The sequence below is a fragment of the Hakea prostrata genome, unplaced genomic scaffold (genome assembly GCF_041222555.1).
Source record: "Hakea prostrata isolate BN-2017 unplaced genomic scaffold, UWA_Hpros_2 contig_136, whole genome shotgun sequence".
In the NCBI taxonomy this organism is placed as follows: domain Eukaryota; kingdom Viridiplantae; phylum Streptophyta; class Magnoliopsida; order Proteales; family Proteaceae; genus Hakea; species Hakea prostrata.
In genome coordinates this window covers 17063-41125 of record NW_028291255.1, presented here as the reverse complement: position 1 = coordinate 41125, position 24063 = coordinate 17063, and the positions used below count along the sequence as shown (strand labels likewise).

Below are 24063 nucleotides of genomic sequence, written 5' to 3'. Positions count from 1 at the left end.
TTTCCAGTTTCTTTTTCTAAAGTTAAATAGTGCTTTTCAAATTAATCAAGAAAGGGGGTTCTCTAGTTCTTCTCCAGACGATCCTCAAAATATCTGGAAATCTGCCTCCTTCGCCCATCAATGGGTGGCTGGGTGCCATAAGCGCACTCCAAGCATCCGCAGGAGGCTTCATGCACGCTATCTCCATCTCCCACTGACGGTGCCACATCCTCTTCATACGAGAGGGTTTGGTCATACGAATCCTCTCCAATTGCCGACGATGTGCAACCATCCGTACAGTTTAATATAACATACAAAGAAAAGGAATGAGTTCTGACGAACTCAGTAAGGATAACACATATCTCATACATATGTCAAGATAATTAATAATGCATTAATGATATGGATGATATATAGTAACATGAATGCTACTAAGATCTAACTATGCAAGTCTCTAGACAGTTGACATGCTTTAAGATATAACACTAGCCCTCCTCTGGGTAGGTCTAGTCACTCTGATCCCTCACAAACTAGTTACCTCTATTGGGATCCCGAGTAAAGGGGTCAAGTCCTCGTCAGGCATCCATGGTTGGGCATTAAGTCAACACTCTCTTATCACGACCATTGGCATGAGTACTGGCGCATGTCGGGGTTTCTAATCCAATGCAAGGTCATACTGGTAACATACTATATGAAGTCCAGATACTTCCCCTATGGCACCAACCAACTCGATTCCGTATCCTTCGCAACCTAGGAATGAGAATCCTCACGGACTGGCTACCGCTATTGGATTCCACTCCCTAACCCTATGGTCATCCACATATTATTGGGGCGAATGCTCTCATGACTCCTCATGACACCCAGGCTGCTCCTTGGATATCCATGAGCCCAACCCTAACATATTCAACCCTCCCATTGAATGAACAACAATGGACCACTGAGTCTCCGCACAAACTGGTTACTGCTGTAAGATGAAATAGAGTCACGTCACCATTGTCATAGGTCATTCAGCTTCAATTCCCCTACCGAAAGGGTAATAGTATGTAGGATACCTAGCCATGTAATTCTAGCCTCCGTAGGTATGTCACATCCACCCAGCCGGTACCCTACCTGGCATACCCGAGTGTGTGATCCACAGTCCCGAAGATCAAGTATCGAGGTAATCAACCTCCCACATAGACAATAACATAATCATGAACATAAATAATCAATGTACAAAGTATAATCCAAAAGATCCAAATAAGGAAAGAATAAATCATATATCATCAGAGTACGAAAGACAATCAGAATGTCTAAATCAATAAAGTAAAGTGAGGCGGAATCTCACTCTACAACCAGCGGAAAAGTAGTTCTAAAAAGAAAAGGAAAAGGAATGAAAACTAATCCCAGTAGCAGGTACAATAAGTAACTAAATTGTTCTCAATCTTATAGACAACATCTCTATAAGTATAAATCTCAAAAATGGCACAAGGGCGCTTCCACTCTATGGTCGGACTAAGCATCGTACGCAGCATAACCACCCGTGGAATCTTTAGTGTAATTGTCGTAACCGCAATCACCTTCCTGGAGATATGCCTCTTCTCCTTGCGCTTCTTCATACGAGCAGTCATGATACTCAGAACCTGTAGAGAAATCTAACAATACATTGCACAAAAGGAATGAGTTTCAAAGAAACTGAGTAAGGCAGTTAATCCATAACAACATAAATGGCAGGAATTCAAAGCAAAGTAAAATGCTATATGATATGAAGCACATGATGCAATATGATTCTAACTCTATGAATGTTGGTCTCTATTGGCAGACATGCTTTAAGTCATAGCACCGTACTTCTTTAGAAAGGTCTCATCACACAACGCCTTTTGGTAGTGGGTCTGGCATCCCTTGGGACATTCCATGGTTGGGGTTTAGGTCACCACTCTCTCACACCACCATTGGTCTAAGTACTGGCGCATGTCAAGGTCAAAGCCTAACCAAATGCAAGTCTCCTACTCAGTTACATCAAGTTAGATCCAGATACGTCCATTCCTCGCCCTGGTGATCCTTTCCGGTATCCTTCACACTAGAATCCTCATAGTCCCTGACTACGGACTTATCAACCCTATAGGTCATCCACATATGGTAAACGGGAAGCTCTCACGTCCCCTCACGGGTTGGTTACCGGTCTTGAGCGCCCGTGAGCCCAAGTCTATCCATATGCAACCCTACCGATAAATGGTCCCCACAATGTGATTTCTGTCCTCTCACGGGTTGGTTACCGGTCTTGAGCGCCCATGAATCCTCATTGCTACCACGGGTCGTTCAGTCTCAATACCCTTCCGATTAGGGTCTGACATAACGGGACATCCTAGCCAAACACTACTAGACAGTCCTAAATATGTCATCCAACAGTTTAAGAAGGTGTCCAAAGGCCATCTCCGGATACATCCCATAATATTCCGTAGTTGTCCAAGGACAGAAGTGTTAAAAGAAAACCTCTCCTTTCCAAACCATACTTAATCATTCACAAACATAAATCCATAACATCACATATATGGCAACTTCTTATATGGAAAGACATCAATAATAACATTCAACTTGCATATACTTTGTAAGTAAATCATACATGAATCAATTTAACATATACAATTAATGCTACTGTAATTAAGGTAATTGCATCATTAGTATATCATTATAAGAATCTAATTAAAGAAATAAACCAAATATTCAAATATAGAAACTACATTCATGCAATCTATGCAATTAAGAAAATAACCATCCTTACCTTATATAACTCGCAAAGGATCTTGGGGAATCAAGTAAGACTTTGACTAAACTTGGGAAGAAAGTCTTAAACAAGTATATATAACATATTAGGAAAGATACCTAGAAGGAAAGATATCAAAACATCCAAAACAAACCAAATATGAGGTTGCTGTACTCATTGGTCGATTGGATTAGTCTACTGCCTCAGTCGACCAATGAGTCGACCAACAGAGATAGTGGCCTTAAAAAATCAGAGTTTTAGAATATGAAACCGAATTTGGTGGTTCAAAAGGGTACTAAACAAAGGGGAAACTACAATGGCAGTATTCTAGTATATAGAGGACTCCAAAACACTAATCAAATCAAGTCTTCAAGTTACAAATTAGGAAACAAAAAGTTACCATAATTAGATCAATCATGGTTCTTGAAGAATTCATAGTAAAAATCATGGACAAGAACAATAGGATGATGGATCACTAATTGTGATAAAGAAATCATGAAGAGCATGCTTAGATCTTCAAGAAAATAGATCTAAGACTGAAGAACATCAATCTAAATAAGGAAAGTGAATGAATACATGTTTTCCTTCAAAAGCGAGTGATAATCTTGATGAAGATCATCCACCAAGCTTTAGATCCTTAGGAAAAGAGAGGGAAAGAGTATAGTGATGGTTGCAACAGAGATACAACATCACTACTACTGTCCTCAATCAGAAAAGGAAAGAAAAGTAATGAAGAATCAAAGACGAAACATAGAAGAGGATGATCACATACCTTTCTGTGTAAAAGCACGAGTTTTGACGAAGATCCGTCAAGAAAATCACCAAGGACGCAAGTGAGATGACTTGCAGAGGGCTCTGGTACGTTTCAAAGAGTTTGGAGGCAGAAAATACGAAGTAAACTCGAGATTGGACTTAAATAGAGCAAGCAAAGACCTAATTAGCAAAATCAAATCCCATTGGTCGATTGGATTGGTCGACTAGCCTAGTCGACCAATCAGTCGACCAATCAGAACAGCAAATCCAAAATAGGGAATTGAAGGCTCATATCAAATCCAAACATAAAGGGGCTTTGCACACACACCATGTGACTTACCTAGTAGGTAGAAATGCCTTCGAACCATGACAAAGAGCACTCCAAGTCCATCAACTAATTCCATCTTCATCAGGGTGCAGTTCCAATAAATGGAACACTGACATCAACACTCATGGATTCTAAGCCAACCACCAAGTCTTCCACTGGGATGGCCCATAGTTGACTTCTTGCTTTACTTCGGGTTGTCGGATCTACAAACAACAGGGTTTCCAGGTCAAGGTTAGGGCTGGGTTTCACAAGGTATGTCATCCAACAGTCATGATAGTGCTGGAGGCATCAATGAGCATGTGTCCCATACCACAACCCTCTGATATCTCAAGCAAAGATACCCAATTGGATACCCTTTCCACCCCAACTACACTACATCATTCAAGATCATATCATAACCATTCATTCAATATCATGAAGTGATATAGTATATAAATACATCACAAACAGCAGGTATATAACAATATTAAAATAAATTATGCAACTACAGCTTGGTACATGATTAATGAATAACATAGGAAACAATTGATTCATCATATACATGTCATTGAATATAAACAAGAAAGTGTGTCCTTACCTGTAATTAAGTAAAAGCTTACTAAAGTGCAACCAAACCACAATTATAAGACTTCCAGTAGACTCAGAGAACACCAAAACATAGGGTTACAAGAACATATTAAGGACATGAGTTAAATCAAAGCAAACACAATTCACAAACAGTCATTGTGACATAGCCGGTCGGTTGGGTCAAGCAACCGCCTCAAGCGACCGCCCCTGTTACAGACAGTCTTTCAGATCCAAAATTCATACTTTGATCATCCAATTTCAATCCGGTTTTGGGATGATCTTAATCTGAATTTCAACCTTAACAAGTCTTTAACAAAGTTGCAAATCAGTAACCTAAAGTTAACACAAATTTATAACCCAAATCACCTCCCTTGATTAGATCCATCCTTTATTCGAATGTAGGGATTCGTTTCGAAACAGGATCTTCTCAAACACATTGATTAGGGATTGGCTGGGAATACAGCCAATCACAATTAGGTTACCCCAACATAAAGGAGATGGATCTACACCATTCCAAAGCTAAAGGAAGAGATTGGAGTGAAGGGGATTCACTTACCTTAACCAGATTTGCAAACAGACGAAGGAAAAAGATCCAGATCGCAATCCACGCTTTCTTCACCTTCCAGCACGTGTCTTCTGCCTCCTAACCATCCAAAACAACAATCCCGAATATAATAATGAGTTAAAAACGTGGGGCTTGCTATTTATAGAGGACAGGGGGTAAATTAGGGCAAAATCCCGCAAGCAGACCATGGCAGTTGCTGGGGGTGGTTGATTGGCCCAATCAACTGCTCCTTAGTACTTTTCAGTACTTGGGTGCTTTGCTCAAGGGGTTGATTCCCAACTCCAACCTAATCCTATACAACACATAGGGGAGGTCTTACCTTCATTTTGAACATCTTCAAACACCTCTTAACTCCTACTAGGGATCCGATTTCCCAGCAAGGCAACTTCTTCCTCAAGAGAATCCGTAACTTAATCCGGCTACAATTCGGATACTCAAGATATGGATCATGGACTACAATTTGGATACTCCACAACTTAATCTGCAACTTAATCCGGCTTGACCTTCAGGTTATCGGACCTGCAATACGGATTTCAGGTTAGAATTACAGGGGTTGTTATAGTACCTCCCCTGCCTCTCCTCTAGAACTGCTCCTCATCCCCCCATGTCAAATCTTCTAACGATTTCCTAGGCTAGACAAATGGTTTTGGGATACTAGGATCCAAGAATATACCCCCGAATTGTTAAGCACCACATTGAGCGAGGCAAGTCCATTGACCATGTCACCCTTTCTCAATTCCCAATCCTACCACTGTTCCAGGACATGGGTTGGGATCCCATGCTTAGAGCCAACGAGCCCACCTACCCTAGGTTGTCCCCCACTTTTATGTGAATCTTCGATATAAAGGGGAGGGAGGAGAACTGAAGATCACCTCTAATGTCAAAGGGGTAAACATTGCACTCACCATTTTCGTCCTTAACACCATTTTCGAGATCTCCACTAAAAGCACCTGTAGATTTTGGACCTATAAAGATACTCCACCCCAGGACATCGATATATATGAAATCTACAACCGCCTCTTGAAACCCGACAATTGGCCAAAATACTACTTGGATATCCAACAAACTATGTTTAATGATCAAGCCAAAGCTATCAGCCACATCACCTAGTTGAACATCCTCCCTAGGAAGGGACACCGAACTGATCTCACCTCTCTTCAAACCAATATCACCTTTTGCATCATTTTTCATCAACCTTTGTGTCTTCGTTACATCATTCTCTCCTACATTATTCAAACTACCTCCACTGGGAATATGAGTACCATATGGCAACCTTCTAACTCTCGTCTTCTGGCAGTTTGGAGTAAATCTTAAAAATGAGGTCTATCTTCCCTTACCACCACCTCTTGAAAAGTTGGGAGCTATTCCATCCTGCAAGAGAACAGTAGCAGCAGCTCGCTGAGGAGCCACAACACCCCAGGATATGGACATTGAAGGTGCACCCACCGGGCCCCAACATCCAGCCCCTACTTTGATAACAACCAGTCTGTAGTTGCAGGCACTTGATTCATGCCTCACTACCATACAGCAGCATTTTGATCATCGATTTGATTCTTTGGCTACTCGCATGGGCTCCATTGAAGACCGACCTCGTGCACTACATGATGTCTCACCTCAGCATCCCTCCAATGCAGCCTCACAGAAATGACGGTCATGATGATGATGGAGCTGAGGATAAGGAAGATGATGTGGAAGAGGGAGAGGATGAAGAGGATGATGAAGCTGATGACTAGTTTCTTGTCATCTTTAGTTTCATGTTGTCTTTTGTTTCATGTTATCTTTTGTTTATGCTATGACAAGACTTGATGTTTTGAACAGCATAGTGATGACTTCATCACTTTTATGACTTTTTTTTTATCCTTTAAACATGTTCATCTTTTATATAATGACAATATTATGCAATGCAAGTTTATTTCCTCACTTATTGCTATCTTGCCTTCATTGAGGGAGAGGACTATATTCAGGGGGAGCATTCCATACTTTTCTCTTTTTTGTTTAGGGGGAGAAATTTGGGAACATAACGTATGATATTTAATGTGGTGTATATGATGTCTAATGTTATGTTCCATACTATGGGGGTATTTAGGGTACCTCATAATGATATGCTTTTTCGGGGGCATTTGAGGTACTTCATGCATAAGTGATGATTTTAATGTCTATAATGATTATTCATATGTTCTATCACTTATGTGTTTGTCATCATAAAAAATGGGGAGATTGTTGAAAAATACCATGTCAGCATTGCCACATTAGCCTCCATTAGTTTTGATGATAACAAACACGGAATAACTAATGTCTATATTAAGTTGTGATTGACCTGTTCATTACAAAAGCAAGTGGACCAAATCCAACCCATTAGACCAAACTCATCAAATGCTCAAGCTCAAATCAAGATCAAACCTACTTGGACAAAGAACCAAAGTCAAGATGAGAATCGAGTTTAAAGCACAAGAAGATGCAAAAATCAAGTAAAATAGATGAATTCGGGACTTAGTACACCTCCACATGCACTCATATGTATTTGCACTAAATGATATGCATATCATGTCACTAGACTGACCTAGAACATATTAGGAGAGTGTACGAGGCTTAGGGTTGGCTAGAAATACCAAAAACCCAATTAAGTATATGTTTGCACTAAAAGTGCACTCTATGCTGCAGACAGAAGTTCGTCTGGTCATAGAGAGCCAGACAAACGTCCATTTGGTCTTGACTTAAGCCCAAAGGTTATTTTTTAAACGGCTATTTTTTAGATGGATCTCCATCTAATTCAAACGGACGGACGTCTGGACTGAAATTTCACAGAAATTTCTATCCGTTGGGAGGTTGGGCCAAGTAATTGAATGCCATCTTTATAAGCTCAACCACCCCCATTTGAGAGTCTCTACCTTACCTATTGAGAATTTACTATCTCACAATTCTCAAAGTTCTCAAATTGGTGAACAAGCATTGAACACTTTCCTTCCAACTTCACTCAACTTTGAAGGACATTCCAAAGTTGTCAAGCAAACTCATTGGAGTAAAGATTGGAGTGCTTAAAGGCCATTGGTACTTCATTAGTGGTACATCTCTTCCCTTAGGCATTCATTCATCATTGCATCACACTCACACAAAGGGTAAAGTGTCACACCCCTTGTTAGGTAATATGTTTCAATTCTTCAAATTTTATTGTTATTCATTTCTAGTCTTGGTTGATTAAAATTGGTAGAGGGTGCTCTTGTCCTATTTAGAACAAAGATTGTAAAGGGTGCTCTTGCCCTACTTAGAACAAAGATTGTAAAGGGTGCTCTTGCCCCCCATTGAACATATATTGTAAAGGGTTTGATCTTTACCCATTGTATTGAAAGAGAATCACTAGTTAAATACTCTCTTGAGGCCAAGAGATGAGTGGATGTAGACTTGCAAAGTCAAACCACTAAAATATTTGCCCTGTGGATTTATTGCATTATTTTAATATCATTGAAATTTACAATTTATCTTGCATTTGCAATTAAACTCAAAGATTAGGCAAATCCACTAGTTGCAACCTATTCACCCCCATCTAAGTTGCCTTAATAGAGACTTTAATATGTCTCATTCAAAAGGTGACCAATCCTGAGACACCAGATCAATTTTGCCCGATTGCTCCATGCAATGTTATATGCAAGGTGCTTACTAAAATTCTTGCTACCCATTTACGGGAAGTGCTGGAAGAGGTCATTAGTCCTTATCAATTGGAGTTTACTCTGGGAAAAGTATCTTTTATAATGTTTTCATTGCTCATGAACTTTTTCATTATATTTGAAAATGTAAGAAGATGAAAACATGGTTGGTGGATCTCAAACTAGATAAGAAAAAAGCATATGATAGGGTGAACTGGATGTTTCCAGAGCATCTTCTGTCTAGAATGGGTTTCTGTGCTTAGTTTGTCGATTTTGTTATGGGCGGTTTAAGATCTATCACATACCATCTATTGATTAATGGTGCATAGAGGGGTTCTGTGTTCCCAAGCTAAGGTGTTCAACAAGGGGACCCATTATCACCTGCTTTGTTACCTATTTTCATGCATTCAATTGTTTCTTACAGCACTATTAGAGGTTTGGTCACATTACAGGTGTTTGGGTTCGGAATCGTGGTTAGGCAATTTCACATCTTCTATTTGCTGATGACTCCCTCATATTTACCAAGGTCACAATTGATCAAGTTCATCACATGAAGGAGCTTCTGAACATATTTTGCAGTGCGTCAAGTCAGGCCATTAATCTTCACAAATCATCCCTCACCTTCTCCTCGAATACACCAATGCAATTCAAATGTTGGTTTCATGGGGTATTGCACATGCCCTATAATTTGGTCCAAAGAAATACTACCTATAGGCCTTGGCATTTCCAAGGAGTTATTTTGTGATTTATCGATGAAGATTGATGGCAAGCTTAATGGTTGGAGATCTAAGTTGCTTAGTCATGTAGGAAAAGAAACTCTACTTAAATCTATTGTTTCTTCTATAGAAAATTAGTATGCACTTCAAATTACCCTCTTCATATCATGACCATGTTCAATCAACATCTACTTTGTTCTTTTGGAGTAGGTCAGCAGATCAAAAAGGAATCCATTGGGTGAAGTGGGATTAGCTGTGTTGATCAAAAGAACGAGGTGGTTTAGGACTTTGTGATTCTAAACCTCCAAATTAGGCATTACTATGTAAAGCTGCATATCAGATTTTGTCAAATCCTTATACGTTTTTTGCTCACTTTATGAAATCAGTATATTTTCCGAGAGGGAATTTCATGGATGCTGCTATGGGCCATTCACCAAGTTGGGGATGGCGTACTATTCTATGGGGGAGGGAGGCCTTAAAGCAAGGCTTGGGTTGGTCTATCGGATGTGGTATTTTAGTGGATCTTTGGGCTAATATGTGGATTCCATCTATGATTGGAATGACTCCTACTCACCCACGAACGTTGTCTCCGTGATGTAGTCATGTGGCAGAGTTGATTCATCAACAATCGATGACCTATAAGATAGATGTTGTTCATGAGGTGATCCATGAGGATGATGTGCAAAAAATTCTATCCATTCCACTTTGGCAGTTCCTAGGTGAAGATCACTTATTTTGGTGTGCATCATCTAATGGAAGATTTTCGGTTAAATCTTGCTATCATCTTTTAGCCAACCTCAAAGATTGGACATCACAACAACAGGCCTCTACTTCACGGATTTCACATCGGCAACTAATTTCATCTGATGTTTGGAAGATGCTCCAGATGTGTAAGACTTTGCCTAACATCCAATGTTTCTTATGGAGAGGATGTATGGATGGTCTTGTTACACGTGCTGCTTTGATGCAAAGAGAAATACATGTGCCAGAGATGTGCCTTCGCTGTGGTGATAGGGAGATGGTAGGTCACATATTTGGGTGTCATTATGCTCGTATGATCTGGTATAGTTGTGGAATAGGATATCCCCCATCGGGTTCTTCACCACTGTTTTCTGAGTTTATCTAATCATGGTCGATAGTGCGTCCTTATGATAAGAGATCTCATCGCTAGTTATGCATGCTGAATTCTTTCATTATGTGGCAATTGTGGTTGGCTCGTTGTAAGCTAATTTTCAAGCATAATGACACACCGACGACAATCGTTGTCAAAAAGGCTAAACGGGCTGCTGATGAGTTTTAAAGTCAATTGGAAAGTAGGCCTTCTCCTATTATTGATACAGATACTAAGCAGTCCGATAATCGTGGTGGTCTCATTCATAATTCATCATTGGTGCAAATTGATGTTTTCTGTGATGTGAATTGGATTCCAAGGTCGTCCAAAGGTGGCATGGGTTATGTGTTTAGAGACAACAATCAATGTTGTACATATTCAGTTTCCATCCCGAGTACATTCAATTCAACTCTACTTGGTGAGGCCATGTGCTTGAGACATGTTGCTAATGATGCTTTGATACAGGGTTATCGTTGGCTTCACTTTCACTCTGATAATACGAACTGTATTGCATATCTCCAAAATCTTCATGCAGTAATGCCTACTACTGTGCAAGGTGTGTTAGATGATACTTTATGCTTAAGTGATCAGTTTGCCATTTGTAGTTTTAAGTTTGTTCTAAGGGCATCTAATGCTATGGCAGATGCTTTGGCCAAGAAGGTCGTTTATCCTTAGTAGGATAGTTTGGCCACATTCCATTCTGTAAAACCCAGCCCTAACCTTGACCCGGAAACCTTGTTATTTGTAGGTCCAGTGACCCGAAGTAAAGTAAGAAGTCAGCTTTGGGCCATCCCAGTGGAAGACTTGGTGTCTGGCTTTGAATCCATGAGAGTTGATGATGAGGTTCTATTTATGGAAACTGAATCTTGATGAAGATCGGATTAGTTGATGGACTTGGAGTGCTCTCTATCATGGTTTGAAGGCATTTCTACCTATTAGGTAAGTCACTTGATATGTGTGCAAAACCCCTTTAGGATTGGATTTGATCTGGGTCTTCAATTCCCTGTTTAGGAGTTGTTTGAACGATTGGTCGACCGATTGGTCGATCGGACCATCGACCAATCCACTCGACCAATGGGTGCTGTCTTTGGCAATTAGGTCTTGCTTGCTCTATTTAAGTCCAATCTCGAGTCTACTTCGTATTTTCTGCCTCCAAACTCTTTGGAACGAACCAAAGACCTCTGCAAGTCATCTCCCTTGCATCCTTGGTGTTTTTCTTGACGGATCTTCGTCGAAACTCTTCCTTTTGCATCAAAGGTATGTCTACACTCTCTTCTTCTCCTCCATCTTTGTTTTTCTTTCCTTTTTGAGTTGAGACAGTAGAGGAGATGCTGCATTCTCTGTTGCAAACATCTATGGACTTGTCTCTCATGATCTTCCTAAGGATTAATGGCTAATGCAATGATCTTAACCATGATCATTGCAAGCTTTTGAAGGAATCATGATCAAATCATGATCTTGTCTTTGTTTATCTTTTGATTTGAATTCTGATCTCCTTAGATCTACTATATTGATCATGTTAGTAGTCAATTGTTGTGTTTTCTTTTCATGATCCATGATCTATCAATCTCTAGTTGTTTCTCTTCTACCATACCATGTTTTCTTCATGAATCATGATAGTTACATATATGGTAGGTTTTGTTTCCTTGTTTAGATTTATGCTCTTAGGTCTATTTTCTTGAAGATCTAAGTATGTCTTTCATGATACCTTTATCTGAATCAATGATTCATTCTCCTATTGTTCTTGTCTTTGATTTCTATCTTGAATTCTTCAAGAACCATGATTGATCTAATTATGGTAACTTTTTGTTTCCTAATTTGTATCTTGATGACTTGATTTGATTAGTGTTTTGAGATCCCCTATATGTTAGGATACTACTAATGTAGTTTACCCCTTGATTAGTACCCTTTTGAACAACCAAATTCGGATTTTATATCTTAAAACTCTGATTTTTTTTAGGCTACTGTCTGCATTGGTCGACTGATAGGTCGACTGGGGCAGTAGACCAAATCCAATCTACCAATGAGTACAAAGAACTCCAGAATTGGTCTGCTTTTTGGATGTTTTGGTATCTTTTCTCATAGGGATCTTTCCTAATATGTTGTATACACTTGTTTAGGACCTTCTTCTCAAGTTTGTCAAGATCTTACTTGATTTCTTAGGATTCCTTTGCAAGTTATAAAAGGTAAGGATGGTTACTTCTTTAACAACATAAATTGCATATCTTAGTTTCTATATATGAATCTTGTTAATTTATTTCTTTAAATAGATTCTTATAATGTTATACTACTGTGGTACTGTCTTGATATCAGTAGCATTACTTATTTATATTGAATTGACTCATGTATGATTTACTTACCAGTTATATACAAGTTAATTGTAATTATTGATTTCTTTCCATATATGAAGTTACCATATATGTGATGTTATGAATTGATGCTTGTGTATGCTTAAGTATGGTTTGGAAAGGAGAGGTGTCCTTTTGACACTTCTGTCCTTGGACAACTACGGGAATATTATGGGATGTTTCCGTAGATGCCCTCTGGACACCTTCCTAAACTGTTGGATGACATATCTAGGACTGTCTAGTAGTGTTGGGCTAGGATGTCCCGTTATGTCAGACCCTAATCGGAGGGGTATTGAGACCGAACGACCCGTGGTAGCAATGGGGATTCATGGGCGCTCAAGACCGGTAACCAACCCATGAGAGGACAGGAATCACATTGTGGGGGCCATTTATTGGTAGGGTTGCATATGGATAGACTTGGGCTCACGGGCGCTCAAGACCGGTAACCAACCGGTGAGGGGACGTGAGAGCTTCCCGTTTACCATATGTGGATGACCAATAGGGTTGATGAGTCCGTAGTCAGGGACTATGAGGACTCTAGTGTGAAGGATACCGGAAAGGATCGTCAGGGACGAGGAATGGACGTATCTCGGATCTGACTTGATGTAACTAAGTAGAAGACTTGCATTTGGCTAGGCTTTACCCTGACATGCGCCGGTACTTAGACCAATGGTGATGTGAGAGAGTGGTGACCTATACCCCCAGCCATGGAATGTCCCAAGGGATGCCGGACCCATTACCAACTGATGATGAGTGATTGAGACCTTCCTAAAGAAGTACGGTGCTATGACTTAAAGCATGTCCGCCAATAGAGACCAAAGATATGTAGAGTTAGATTCATACATTCATTGTTTGTTTCATACCATATTGCATTTATGTTTGTTCCCAAATCCTGCCATTTATGTTATTATGGATTTAATTGCCTTACTTGAGTTTCTTTGAAACTCATTCCTTTATTGTACAATGTTTGTTAGACTATTCTACGGGTTCGCAATATCATGACGGCCCGTATGAAGAAGCGCAAGGAGAAGAGGCATATCTCCAGGAAGGTGATTGCGGTTACGACAATTACACTGAAGATCCCGCGAGTGGTTATGCTCCGTACGATGCTTAGTCCGACCATAGAGTGGAAGCGCCCTTGTGCCGTTTATGAGATTTATACTTATAGGGATATTGTCTATAAGATTGAGAACAATTTAGTGACCTATTGTACCTGCTATTGGGATTAGATTCTATCTTGCTTATTCTCTTTTAGAACTACTTTTCCGCTGGTTGTAGAGTGGGATTTCGCCTCACTTTACTTATCTGATTTAGACACTCTGATTATATCTAGTACTCTGATTTATATATGATTCATCCTTTTCTTATTTGGATCTATAGTTTATCTTTCGCACTTTTATTATTATTGTTCATGATTATGTTATTGTTTATGTGGGAGGTTGATTACTCGATACCTGATCTTCGGGCTGTGGATCACACTCTCGGGTATGCCAGATAGGGTACCGGCTGGGAGGATGTGACACATTCCCTAGACTGGTGCCTTGGCCTTGTCTAGGTGTGTAACTCAGTAATTTATAAAGTTCCTTTGTTCACCAAAAAAAAAAAAAAATCCACCACAATTAATAACTTTTACATAACTACTAACTTTTGTAATTCTCATTGACTACTACAACTTCTATAACTACTCCCTTATAACTGCCTAAAACTAACTTTAAGATAATCTCCCAAAAGTTTGGATGAATATAGATTTGGATTCAAATAAGCAACTGCTAACAACTTGTTGTAATGTGAGGAATTGCCCATCTAAAAGTATATTATTTACAAGACCCCAATAAGGTATTTATAGTTACAACCTAGTTAAGCCCTATATTAAGTAGGAAAATGAAATAAAAATAAAACTCTAGACTTATTAGGAAACATAATCCTATTCTAATTAGGAAACCTTAGTCCATGTTTTCAACACTCCCCCTCAAGTTTGAGCATAGATATTTATCATGCCTAACTTGCTCATAATGTAATTGAATATCTTCGTGCTCAAGCTCTTTGTGAGCACATCAGCCTGTTGCTCGTTTGAAATAACAAAGGTGATATGGATCAGCCCAGTGTCAAGCTTCTCTTTGATGAAATGTCTATCAATCTCCACATGCTTAGTCCTATCATGTTGTACTGGGTTATAAGCTATGCTGATTGCTAATTTACTATCTGAGTATAACTGTATAGGAACCTCCAAATCTGTCCTAACCTCTTAAAGCAGCCCTTTAAGCCATAGTACCTCACAAATGCCTTGAGCAATCGCCCTAAACTCGACCTCGGCACTGGACCGCGCAACTATAGTCTATTTCTTGCTTCTCCAAGTCACAAGGTTACCTCCCACATATACACAATACCCAGAGGTAGACCTAATATCATTTGGACATCCTGCCCAATCTGCATCTGTATATGCCTCAATCTTCAAATGTCCATGAGCTGAAATTAAAATTCCTTTTCCTAGAGTAGTCTTCAAGTGTCTCAAGATCTGATATATTGCATCCAAATGTGAGGAATAGAGATCATGCATATACTGACTAACAAGACTAACTGCAAATGTGATGTCAGGTCTAGTGTGAGATAGATAGATCAACTTTTCCACTAATTTTTGATACATTATCTTGTCAACTGGTTCTCATTCCTTTGCTTTCAAGTATAGGTTAGGCTTAATAGGAGGCTCAGCAGGCTTACATCCTAACATTCCAGTTTCCTCAAAAAGATCCAATGTATACTTCCTCTAGGATAGAGATACACCGCTAGTAGAATATACCAACTCTAAACCTAGGAAATATCTTAGTTTTCCTATATCTTTGATCTCAAATCCAGTTCCCAAAAAAGTCTTTAATGCTAAAATATCATCCTCACTACTGCCTGTGATCACAATATCATCCACATATACTAAAAGTATAGTAGTGTGGCAACCATCTCTTTTAATAAACAAAATGTGGTCTGCATTGCTCTACTTATAGCCATTAGATATCATTGCCTTATGGAACTTTCCAAACCACGCTCTTGAAGATTGCTTCAACCCATATAAAGCCCTCTTTAACTTGCACACTTTCCTATAAGTCTCTGTAGTAGAATACCCGGGTGATATATCCATATATACCTCTTCTTGGAGTTCTCCATGCAAAAAGGTATTCTTCACATCTAATTGTTGTAAACTCCACCCTATATTAATTGCACATGAAATAATAGTACGGACTGTGTTCATCTTGGCAACAGGGGCAAATGTCTCCTAGTAGTCAACGCCATAAGTCTGAGTGAAACATTCGGCCACCAGTCTTGCATTGTACCTTTCAATAGTCCCATCTACCTTGTACTTGATCACAAACACCCATTTGCACCCAATAATCTGCTTTCCTATGGGCAAAGTCAACAAGTCTCACGTTTTGTTTTTTTTTTCAAAGCTTGCATTTCCTCATCCACAGCTTCTTTCCAGTTTGAGTGAGATAATGCCTCCTACCAAGTGTTAGGAATAAAAGTAGAGGACAAAGAGGAAATAAAACTTTGAAATTCTGGAGATAGAGACTGATATGAAACAAATTTGGAAATAGGATGTTTGGTACAAGTTCGAGGTTGCTTTCTTAATGCAATTGGTAAGTCCAAAGTAGGATTAGAAGAAGGGTCAAAGACAGACTCACCTGGAGGAACGGACTGTTCAGGGCCAGGAACCAAAGCTTTGACTGGCTTGGTTCAAAAGGGGTCACTTGTTGCTTTTTTATATAGGTCTTTAGAGGTCTAGTCTCCCCCCGTATATCATCCACCAGTTGTTTCTGTCCGGTCATTCCATCTTCCAAAGGAGGATCATCAGTAGAAATCTCAGGAGAAATATCGAAAGGAGGAGTTATTCAAAAAGTTCCTGAATTTTTTTAAAATTATTCCTACTAACTCACGTGAAAAATATCTTCTCAAGTTACCTCCAATTAGTATATTGTTAAATCAAAGTACACCAGGAAAGTTTCTAGGAAAGATTGGAAGGACACAACCGGTCCGCTTAAATATCAAACTACTTAGACAAAATTTTCCTAGACATGCACTTAATCACCCAATATACATGTCTAGAATACCCGAAAAGAAAACAAACACGTGAATAGCGACTTTAAAAAAAAATTTCTATAGCATCTCTGTAGGATGAAAACAAAACCTTGTTCTGATACCATATTGTAATGTGAAGAATTGCTCCTCTAAAAGTATATTATTCACAAGACCCCAATAAGGTATTTATAGTTACAACCTAATTAAGCCCTATAATAAGTAGAAAAAAGAAATATAAAACAAATAAAAATAAAACTCTAGACTTATTAGGAAACATAATCCTATTATAATTAAGAAACCCCAGTCCATGGTTTCAACAAACTGCTGCACTTACTTCATCCTCCTTAAATTTTTGCTTGGCTAGACCAAAACTCATTTTGTCTTGGGCTAGCGCTAACTTAACTTTATTTATTCAACATTATCTTCTCAACATTTCCCAAATATGTTGAACTGGGTTCATCTCTAGCCCAAGCCAAACTATCTTAACTAATGTACATTAGCATTTGTAAATAGATGTAAGACATTCAAATGGAACCTATCATGTCACACCCGCCTTTAGTAGATTTTTTTTTTTTTTTTTGGGGGGGGGGGGGGGGGCAACCCCTACCCATAGGAGATTCTACGTAGGTGCATCAGATGCATTGCTCTCACTTCCACTCTTCTTTCACCATTTGGACAATGTAGAAAAGGTCCCACAGTTTTGATGGGCAGTGGGCTTCCTTGGTCCATCTTGTGGAAGTTCTTAAAAGTGTAAAATGGGACCTTCAGAAGCTTAAAGGGTTTCTTAAAGTGTAGGCTTAAACAGCAAATGAGAACTGTATAACTTTGCTTTTGAATGCATCAAGTCTCATATAGCTTGTCAGTAACATTACAGTTAGCCTACAAACCAAGCAGTCCCAGCAATTAGTCATTGCAAGATATAAAGCCCAAGAAGAAACACAAGTGAAATATCAAAATCAACCATCTTAATAGGAGTCAACTTTGAGTTCAAACCAGCAAAAGGTAGATGGATTACGAATAATGACACGGCATTTAGTAGACCAGGTTTTCTCCCTGAAGATCCAAAACAGCAGCAAATTGCATTTATTTTCTGAAGAGACAAGGAAGGGTAACAAGAGAGGGTAAGGTGACTGGAGATAACAGGTTTTGAGCCAAACCCAATTTACTCAATTACCTCAAAAACATAGACCCAACCTCAAATCACCTATTCAAACAAATCAAGTTGCCCTCCATATAATAATCAAGCCATCTTCATTACAAAGCTTTCAAGCCTAAAAGAAGAGAAATCACAGAGAACTATACACCAAGTTAAAAGGGAAAACACCATCTTTGTCCTATGCATTCACGTAATCATCGTCATCAGCACCACCACCAACAATATAATTCTAAAAGCAGCATTCTCTGAACAAATTTGCAACCAACCTTCTCTACTAGATACTATACTGGAATTACATCGATCTTTGACGTGTCTTCACATCTCAGGACAATACCCTCAAGACTTGCAGGAAGGATACACTTGAGCCACTGACAACCTGTAGAAAGTGGCTCAGGAGGAGGAACAATCATGAGCACGTTGTCATTCCTCTGAACGACTCCCATTACACTAACGGTGCTGCCTTCTTTGATGTACCTATCAAGACCCAAGAAATAGAAACAGGGTTCTTCAGCATCTCTTCAGAATGCATTTCGAGAAAAGAGTTTAAACCAAGCATGTCAGCGTCACATACTATTAAAATCTGGGAGTGGTTTTTCCTTTTTCTCCTTATGAGGAGAGTGGGTGAAGGGTGGCAGATAGCTTTGAGTTCTTTTTACAGAAACCATCCCACAAATCCAGAAAGTACATAAAAAACTTCAATTTAGAAAGATTGAAATCTCACCCTTCTTTCAAACGCATTACACGATCATCGCTTGAAAGGTTCCTTTCAGACAACCACCTGATAAATTCGGGAGACAGATCTCTGTTGGAGGGGTTAATGTCAACAACAACAGACTCATCAACATATGGAGTCACCCTTGCACCATATCCAGTCTTGACCAGAGCCCGTAATCCTGACTGGAAATCAGAAATGTAAAAGTCGACGACATGCCTCTGCAATGGATAGAAATTTCAATCAAACCATGGAAGCCAAGCAGCATTGTGTAGCATTTATTACAATTTTCTCTGTAGCACCAGAGTGAAAACTGAGAATAGTTGTCACAGCATATGCGCATCCAAGGTGCTGGAGGGGGGCAGACAGTGGTAAGCCAAGGTAACACTAGCCATCAACAGCCCAGTTGCCAATCAATCACTCACCTAGGCAATGCCTTGACAACTATGCAACTGAGATCACAATTGGACATGAAACTTAAACTGATCATTGTCCAAAGACATAGTGTCCATTAGGTCAAATGAGGAGGAAATGAAAATAGCTGTAAGTGAAGAAATACAAATCCAATGGAAGTTAATTATGCTAAAGATTGCCAATTTGACAAAACCACCTTCCAAGGTGGTCACCATTTGAATAGTTCAGGTCGCTCACTGACACCAAACCCCTGCCCCCAAAAGTTAAGGGCTACTTTTGAACGTGTCATGCTTACAGAATACCCAATCTTCCACAGAAAAGAAGAGGACTAAGAAGTTCTCTGCAATTCTTTGAGAAACAGAAGAGCTAATGAATAGAAGTGTGGGAGATGACCCGCAGAAATAGCAGAATATGTCATTATAAAGAAAAGGACTCAAGAACAAAACATCACACCTGAATACTATGTTTTGTACGATCATTTGGAGGGAACAGCTGCAGAATTTTAAACTAATGATAGGCAAGTCTCATCACAAAACACAAATATAAATTTACTGAATGATGTGTTCTACCCACTCAAAACATTTAAAATAGAAGTTACTGATTCTGAATCCACCTCTAGAGATCGTAGGCCCCACGTAAAACGGCGATGTGTAGGGTTAGCAGCCTTCGAATCCCATCCCCGGTATTCATATAAGCTTGTAGATGTATAGACACATCTGTTAACCTTCTGGAAGGCAGACTCAAGGGGTACATTTCCACAGGTGACGACCTACAGCAAATTGCAATATATTTCCTCAAGTTAGAAATCATGTGATAAGAAAGTACAAGCAGTGAGAAGAGAAACAACTAAGAAAGCAACTTTAAAGAACAACAAACATTATAAGAACAACATAAGTTAAAATAGATTTAAGAAATATCTCCACATCGTTAAAATAAACTACAGTTTCCATAAAACCACATTCAACAGTCACAAATCATCACCCTAAGTTGATTAATTTTTAAGCGAGAACTGCAATCTACAGACAACCTGAACCTTATCCTAGCATGAATTATAACCATTTCCTTTTCTCAAGGACTTGGCGACAGAAGAAAGCATGAATGTTGTTGAAAAATAAACATGGAGTTATTGGATTATCGAACTTTGCAATTTCATAAGAATGATAGCCTGAAACCATGTTGTCTTAGAAAGCTTACACATTAGATGACTTTTTCACCCTTTCTATTAAAATCCTAAACACATTAACAAATTTGGAACACAAACTAGAATTTAGGAAGGTAAAAGCAAAACAGAGACTGAAAGAAAAAATTGGTTCAGTATCCCATAAGGTGACTTACCCCAGAGACTTTGACGTATTGCCCATTTTTCGCTGTTCTAAGCTCGGCATCAGGATAACGAGATATGAAACCTGTGATAGCTCGTCTTCCCCAACAACTATTCCAAATGAAAAGTGCAGCAACAGCACCAAAGAGAACCACAACAACGATGAGAAGAATGGGATTGTGGACAGCCCCAAGGATAAAACCACCAGCAATGAATCCCATCACAAACAACAAAATGACTGACCACAATATTGGTTTTGGGAAGCTTCTCTTAAAGGAATAATCATCTTCTTGGCTGAGATTAGTAACAGCCTGGTTGTGGGCAATTGAGACGCTGTGTAATTTGACAGAACCCATAGAGTCCAAAGGACCAGATACTTTCCGAGGGGCCCCAGATGAATTAAGTGGACCTGAAGAAATTGGACCAGATGTAATGAGACCTGTTGCAGGGAGTACTGGTGGAAGAGGGCCTGAGTTTTGACGTCCAATAGGAGTCACACCACCAGATTGAGGACCAGAAGACTTTTTAATTGGATCCCCATGTTTACTAAGAGGTCCAGAGTTGGACTTTTGCCTATTTGATCCCCCGGTCACCATTGTTGCTGAACCTGGGCCTCCTGCAGAAGCTACAGGACCAGACGTAGAATAACTTGCTCGACCAGCAGCATTAGGCATTATTGGCCCAGAATGTGAAGCTGCACCCCCAAATGACCCAGTCCTTGAAGGTGCACCACCAGTAATAGGCCCAGACTTTCTCGACTTAGAACCATCTGTAGGGATATCAAACATTTTTCCGAGTTCCCCAGACTTCTTGATGTCGCCTCCAGTGTAAGGCATTGCCGTGGAACTCATTGTTGGAGGCCTCTCCTTTGGCTGCTCAGGTCGGCCTGATACATAGAGGCCATTACTAAGCTGATGGGATGGGAATCTGGAACCCATCAGGCTCACTTTGGTTTTTCCACAAGAATCTGCTCACACCAAGTGTCACAAGAAGCTACAAAAATGTAATTCCAAATTAACCCGAAGATCCACCTCTTCAGGATCAGTGTCACTCATGCATCTTGGATGCTATTAGCAAGTGGGAACGAGATCAGTGTCTCCTGATGTCGCACTCAATGACCCTTCTGAGAAGAAGAAAAAATGCGATCCATCAAAAACACGATCGTATGAAGAAAAAGCACTTGTAAAATAATCTACAGTACAAGTGGCATAACAGATAGAATACGTGAAAAACCTACATGAAGCTAGGGGGTATTCAACATATCCAAGGACCTGAATTCCTAGCGCGTTTAACCAGAAAAGGTAGAATTAAAAATAAAAAAGGAAACCAAGGACACCAGATATTAAAACTGTGGAAAGGGACCCCCCCCCCCCAAAAAAAAAAATAATAATAATAATGATAAAATAAAACTGTTCATAACTGCAGATAATCACAACATCAACAGAGGAAAGGAGGATCTGTGAACAGACAGATAAGTCAGCAACCCTGATCAATGCAAGGAATAAGAAATAAGCCAATTCAAAAAGAACACCGTTATTAGAATTTTTAATAAAGGAGCAGGAGAGTTCATCCCTATGAGCATCAACTGGCAGCAAATTTAAGCAAAATAGAAAGGAAGCAGGGGGACTCAACATCTAGCCCAAGATAGATGGATGAGCAGACCACATAAAAAGTATGAAGAAGACCAAAACAGAAAGAAAAAAAATCCACCTAGACACCACCACCTCCTCCAGCATTAGCAAGTGAACGATCAAGGAAAAATTAACTCATCTTTTAAAACTACCAGATTTATCAACTTGGTCAGACAGCTCAATTTTGAATCTAGGTTCTGAACTAAAAGAGAAAAGGAAACTAGATTAATCAGGATACCTAAAAGTTCTAGACAATTGTCCTAATTTGTGGAGTAACATTTGTCGCAAGGTATAGGAAACCCAAAATATGAACTTTAAATATGAAAATAGTTGGAACCTAGATCCCATCAACAGCAGAACAAAGAGTGCATTAGAACCTAAAAACTCTACTTTAAACAAAGCTAAGATTCACAAATCTAAGACAGCGGGAAACTAGACCAGTAATTCAAGCTCCAAATCACAGAAGAAAATCGTCAACGTACCATTGATAGCAAAAATCCAAAATGGGGTTAAGATCAGAAACTTCTAAGTACAACACTTCACAGGAACCACCCACCACCTTACACATTCATAACCTAAGGCCAACAACCCAAACCCCCAAATCACGGAATGACACCACCCAAGTTCCAACCTCCATAAAGAAGTAACCAAAATGGGAAAGATTGTAAAACCTATCAACTATTGCCCAAAATCAAACCCCTTCCAGCATTAGAATTAGAAAATCAAAGAACCCAGACCCCAAATCACGAAAAAGAAATCATACCCAGATTCAAACTATTTACCACACAACCAGAGTAATAGCGATTCAGACATCATCCTCCCATCTTAGTAAAAAATTACACCAAAGAACTTCTATTTCCAACAAATAAAATCCAAAACCACATCCCAAATCGGCAAAGCCCTTGAAACCCACATTCTCATTTCAATAAAAACTACCCAAATGATAAAGATCAGAAACCCTACATCCAGATTTAAAACTACAATAATCAACTTATAAAAAAACTGACACAGATTGAATAAAGAAGAAGAAGAAAGGGAACGAAGAGGAAGAAGAAGAAGAAGAAGAAAGGGAACGACCCAGATGAGAAATACTTAGCCCACCTGTAAAAGGGGTTGAAATTCTAATCCAAAGATTTGGCGACATAGCTACTCCAAAGTTGAGCAAAGAGAACACTGGTTCTGCAGGTCGACTCCATCGCATCTACTGAAGAGTGAGAGAATGAGAGAAACGAGCGATTCAACTTGCTGCTAACAAAAACCTCCAAACAGGTTAAGAGGAATTTTAGAGAGAGAATATATAATTTCTTTCGGACACAAAAAGAAAAATTGAAGAAAAATTTGAGAGCAAAAGTGAAAACACACCTTCCACCTTCCCTCACTCCCCAGTTTTCTACTCTTTCTCTCAGTTGAAATACCATTTTGCCCACCAATTTGCTTTTCCAATAACATAATTGCCACTGTTTTTTTATTTATTTAATTTTCATTTTTAATAATGGAAGCTGTTTTGATCCTTGCTGGATTTGCACTAAAAAAAATTTCCTCGCTGGATTGCTGGATCTAAAAATCTTCATAGTCTATTACACTTTCTCAGTTTCTTGTCATTGACTCTGGTTAATTTGTCCTCTGTTAGATATAAAAATGGGAAGACATGTTCTATCTACTTTAATTACCAAAATACCCTTAAAGAAGATAAAAATGACATTTTTCCATCAGTGCCTTGTCTGTTATGTTACCTAATCTTCATATAAAGTTCTTTTACTTTAGATTTAGAAAAAGCAAATAGAAATCTCAAAGAACTGTTTTGAGTTGTCTCACCAAAAGGAACCCCACCCAACCAAACCCAATCCAATAGCAGTTGAACTAGATTGAGTTTGATTCACTCAATCTCATATAATGTAAGCAAGGCATCACATCTCCATTTGGAGAGCTTAAAAGTGTTAAGAAACTATTTAAGGTGTTTTCTATTCTCCTTTCTCCCACCCTCACATCTACTCTTCATCGAATCTGATTCTT

The 24063-nt window shown here is 39.2% G+C and overlaps 1 protein-coding gene across 1 annotated transcript; it reads right to left on the bottom strand.

The window, feature by feature from the left end:
• Window positions 1-17876: 17876 nt before the first annotated feature.
• Window positions 17877-23411, bottom strand: LOC148998787 (protein SHOU4-like). Its single transcript, XM_089141722.1, has 5 exons — window positions 23152-23411; window positions 20434-21542; window positions 19712-19867; window positions 18694-18905; window positions 17877-18446 (listed from the first exon to the last, which is right to left on the bottom strand). The coding sequence occupies exons 2-5, from the start codon at window positions 21355-21357 to the stop codon at window positions 18254-18256; spliced, it is 1485 nt and encodes a 494-aa protein (XP_088997848.1). The 5' UTR covers window positions 21358-21542; window positions 23152-23411; the 3' UTR covers window positions 17877-18253.
• Between the last annotated feature and the right edge of the window lie 652 nt (window positions 23412-24063).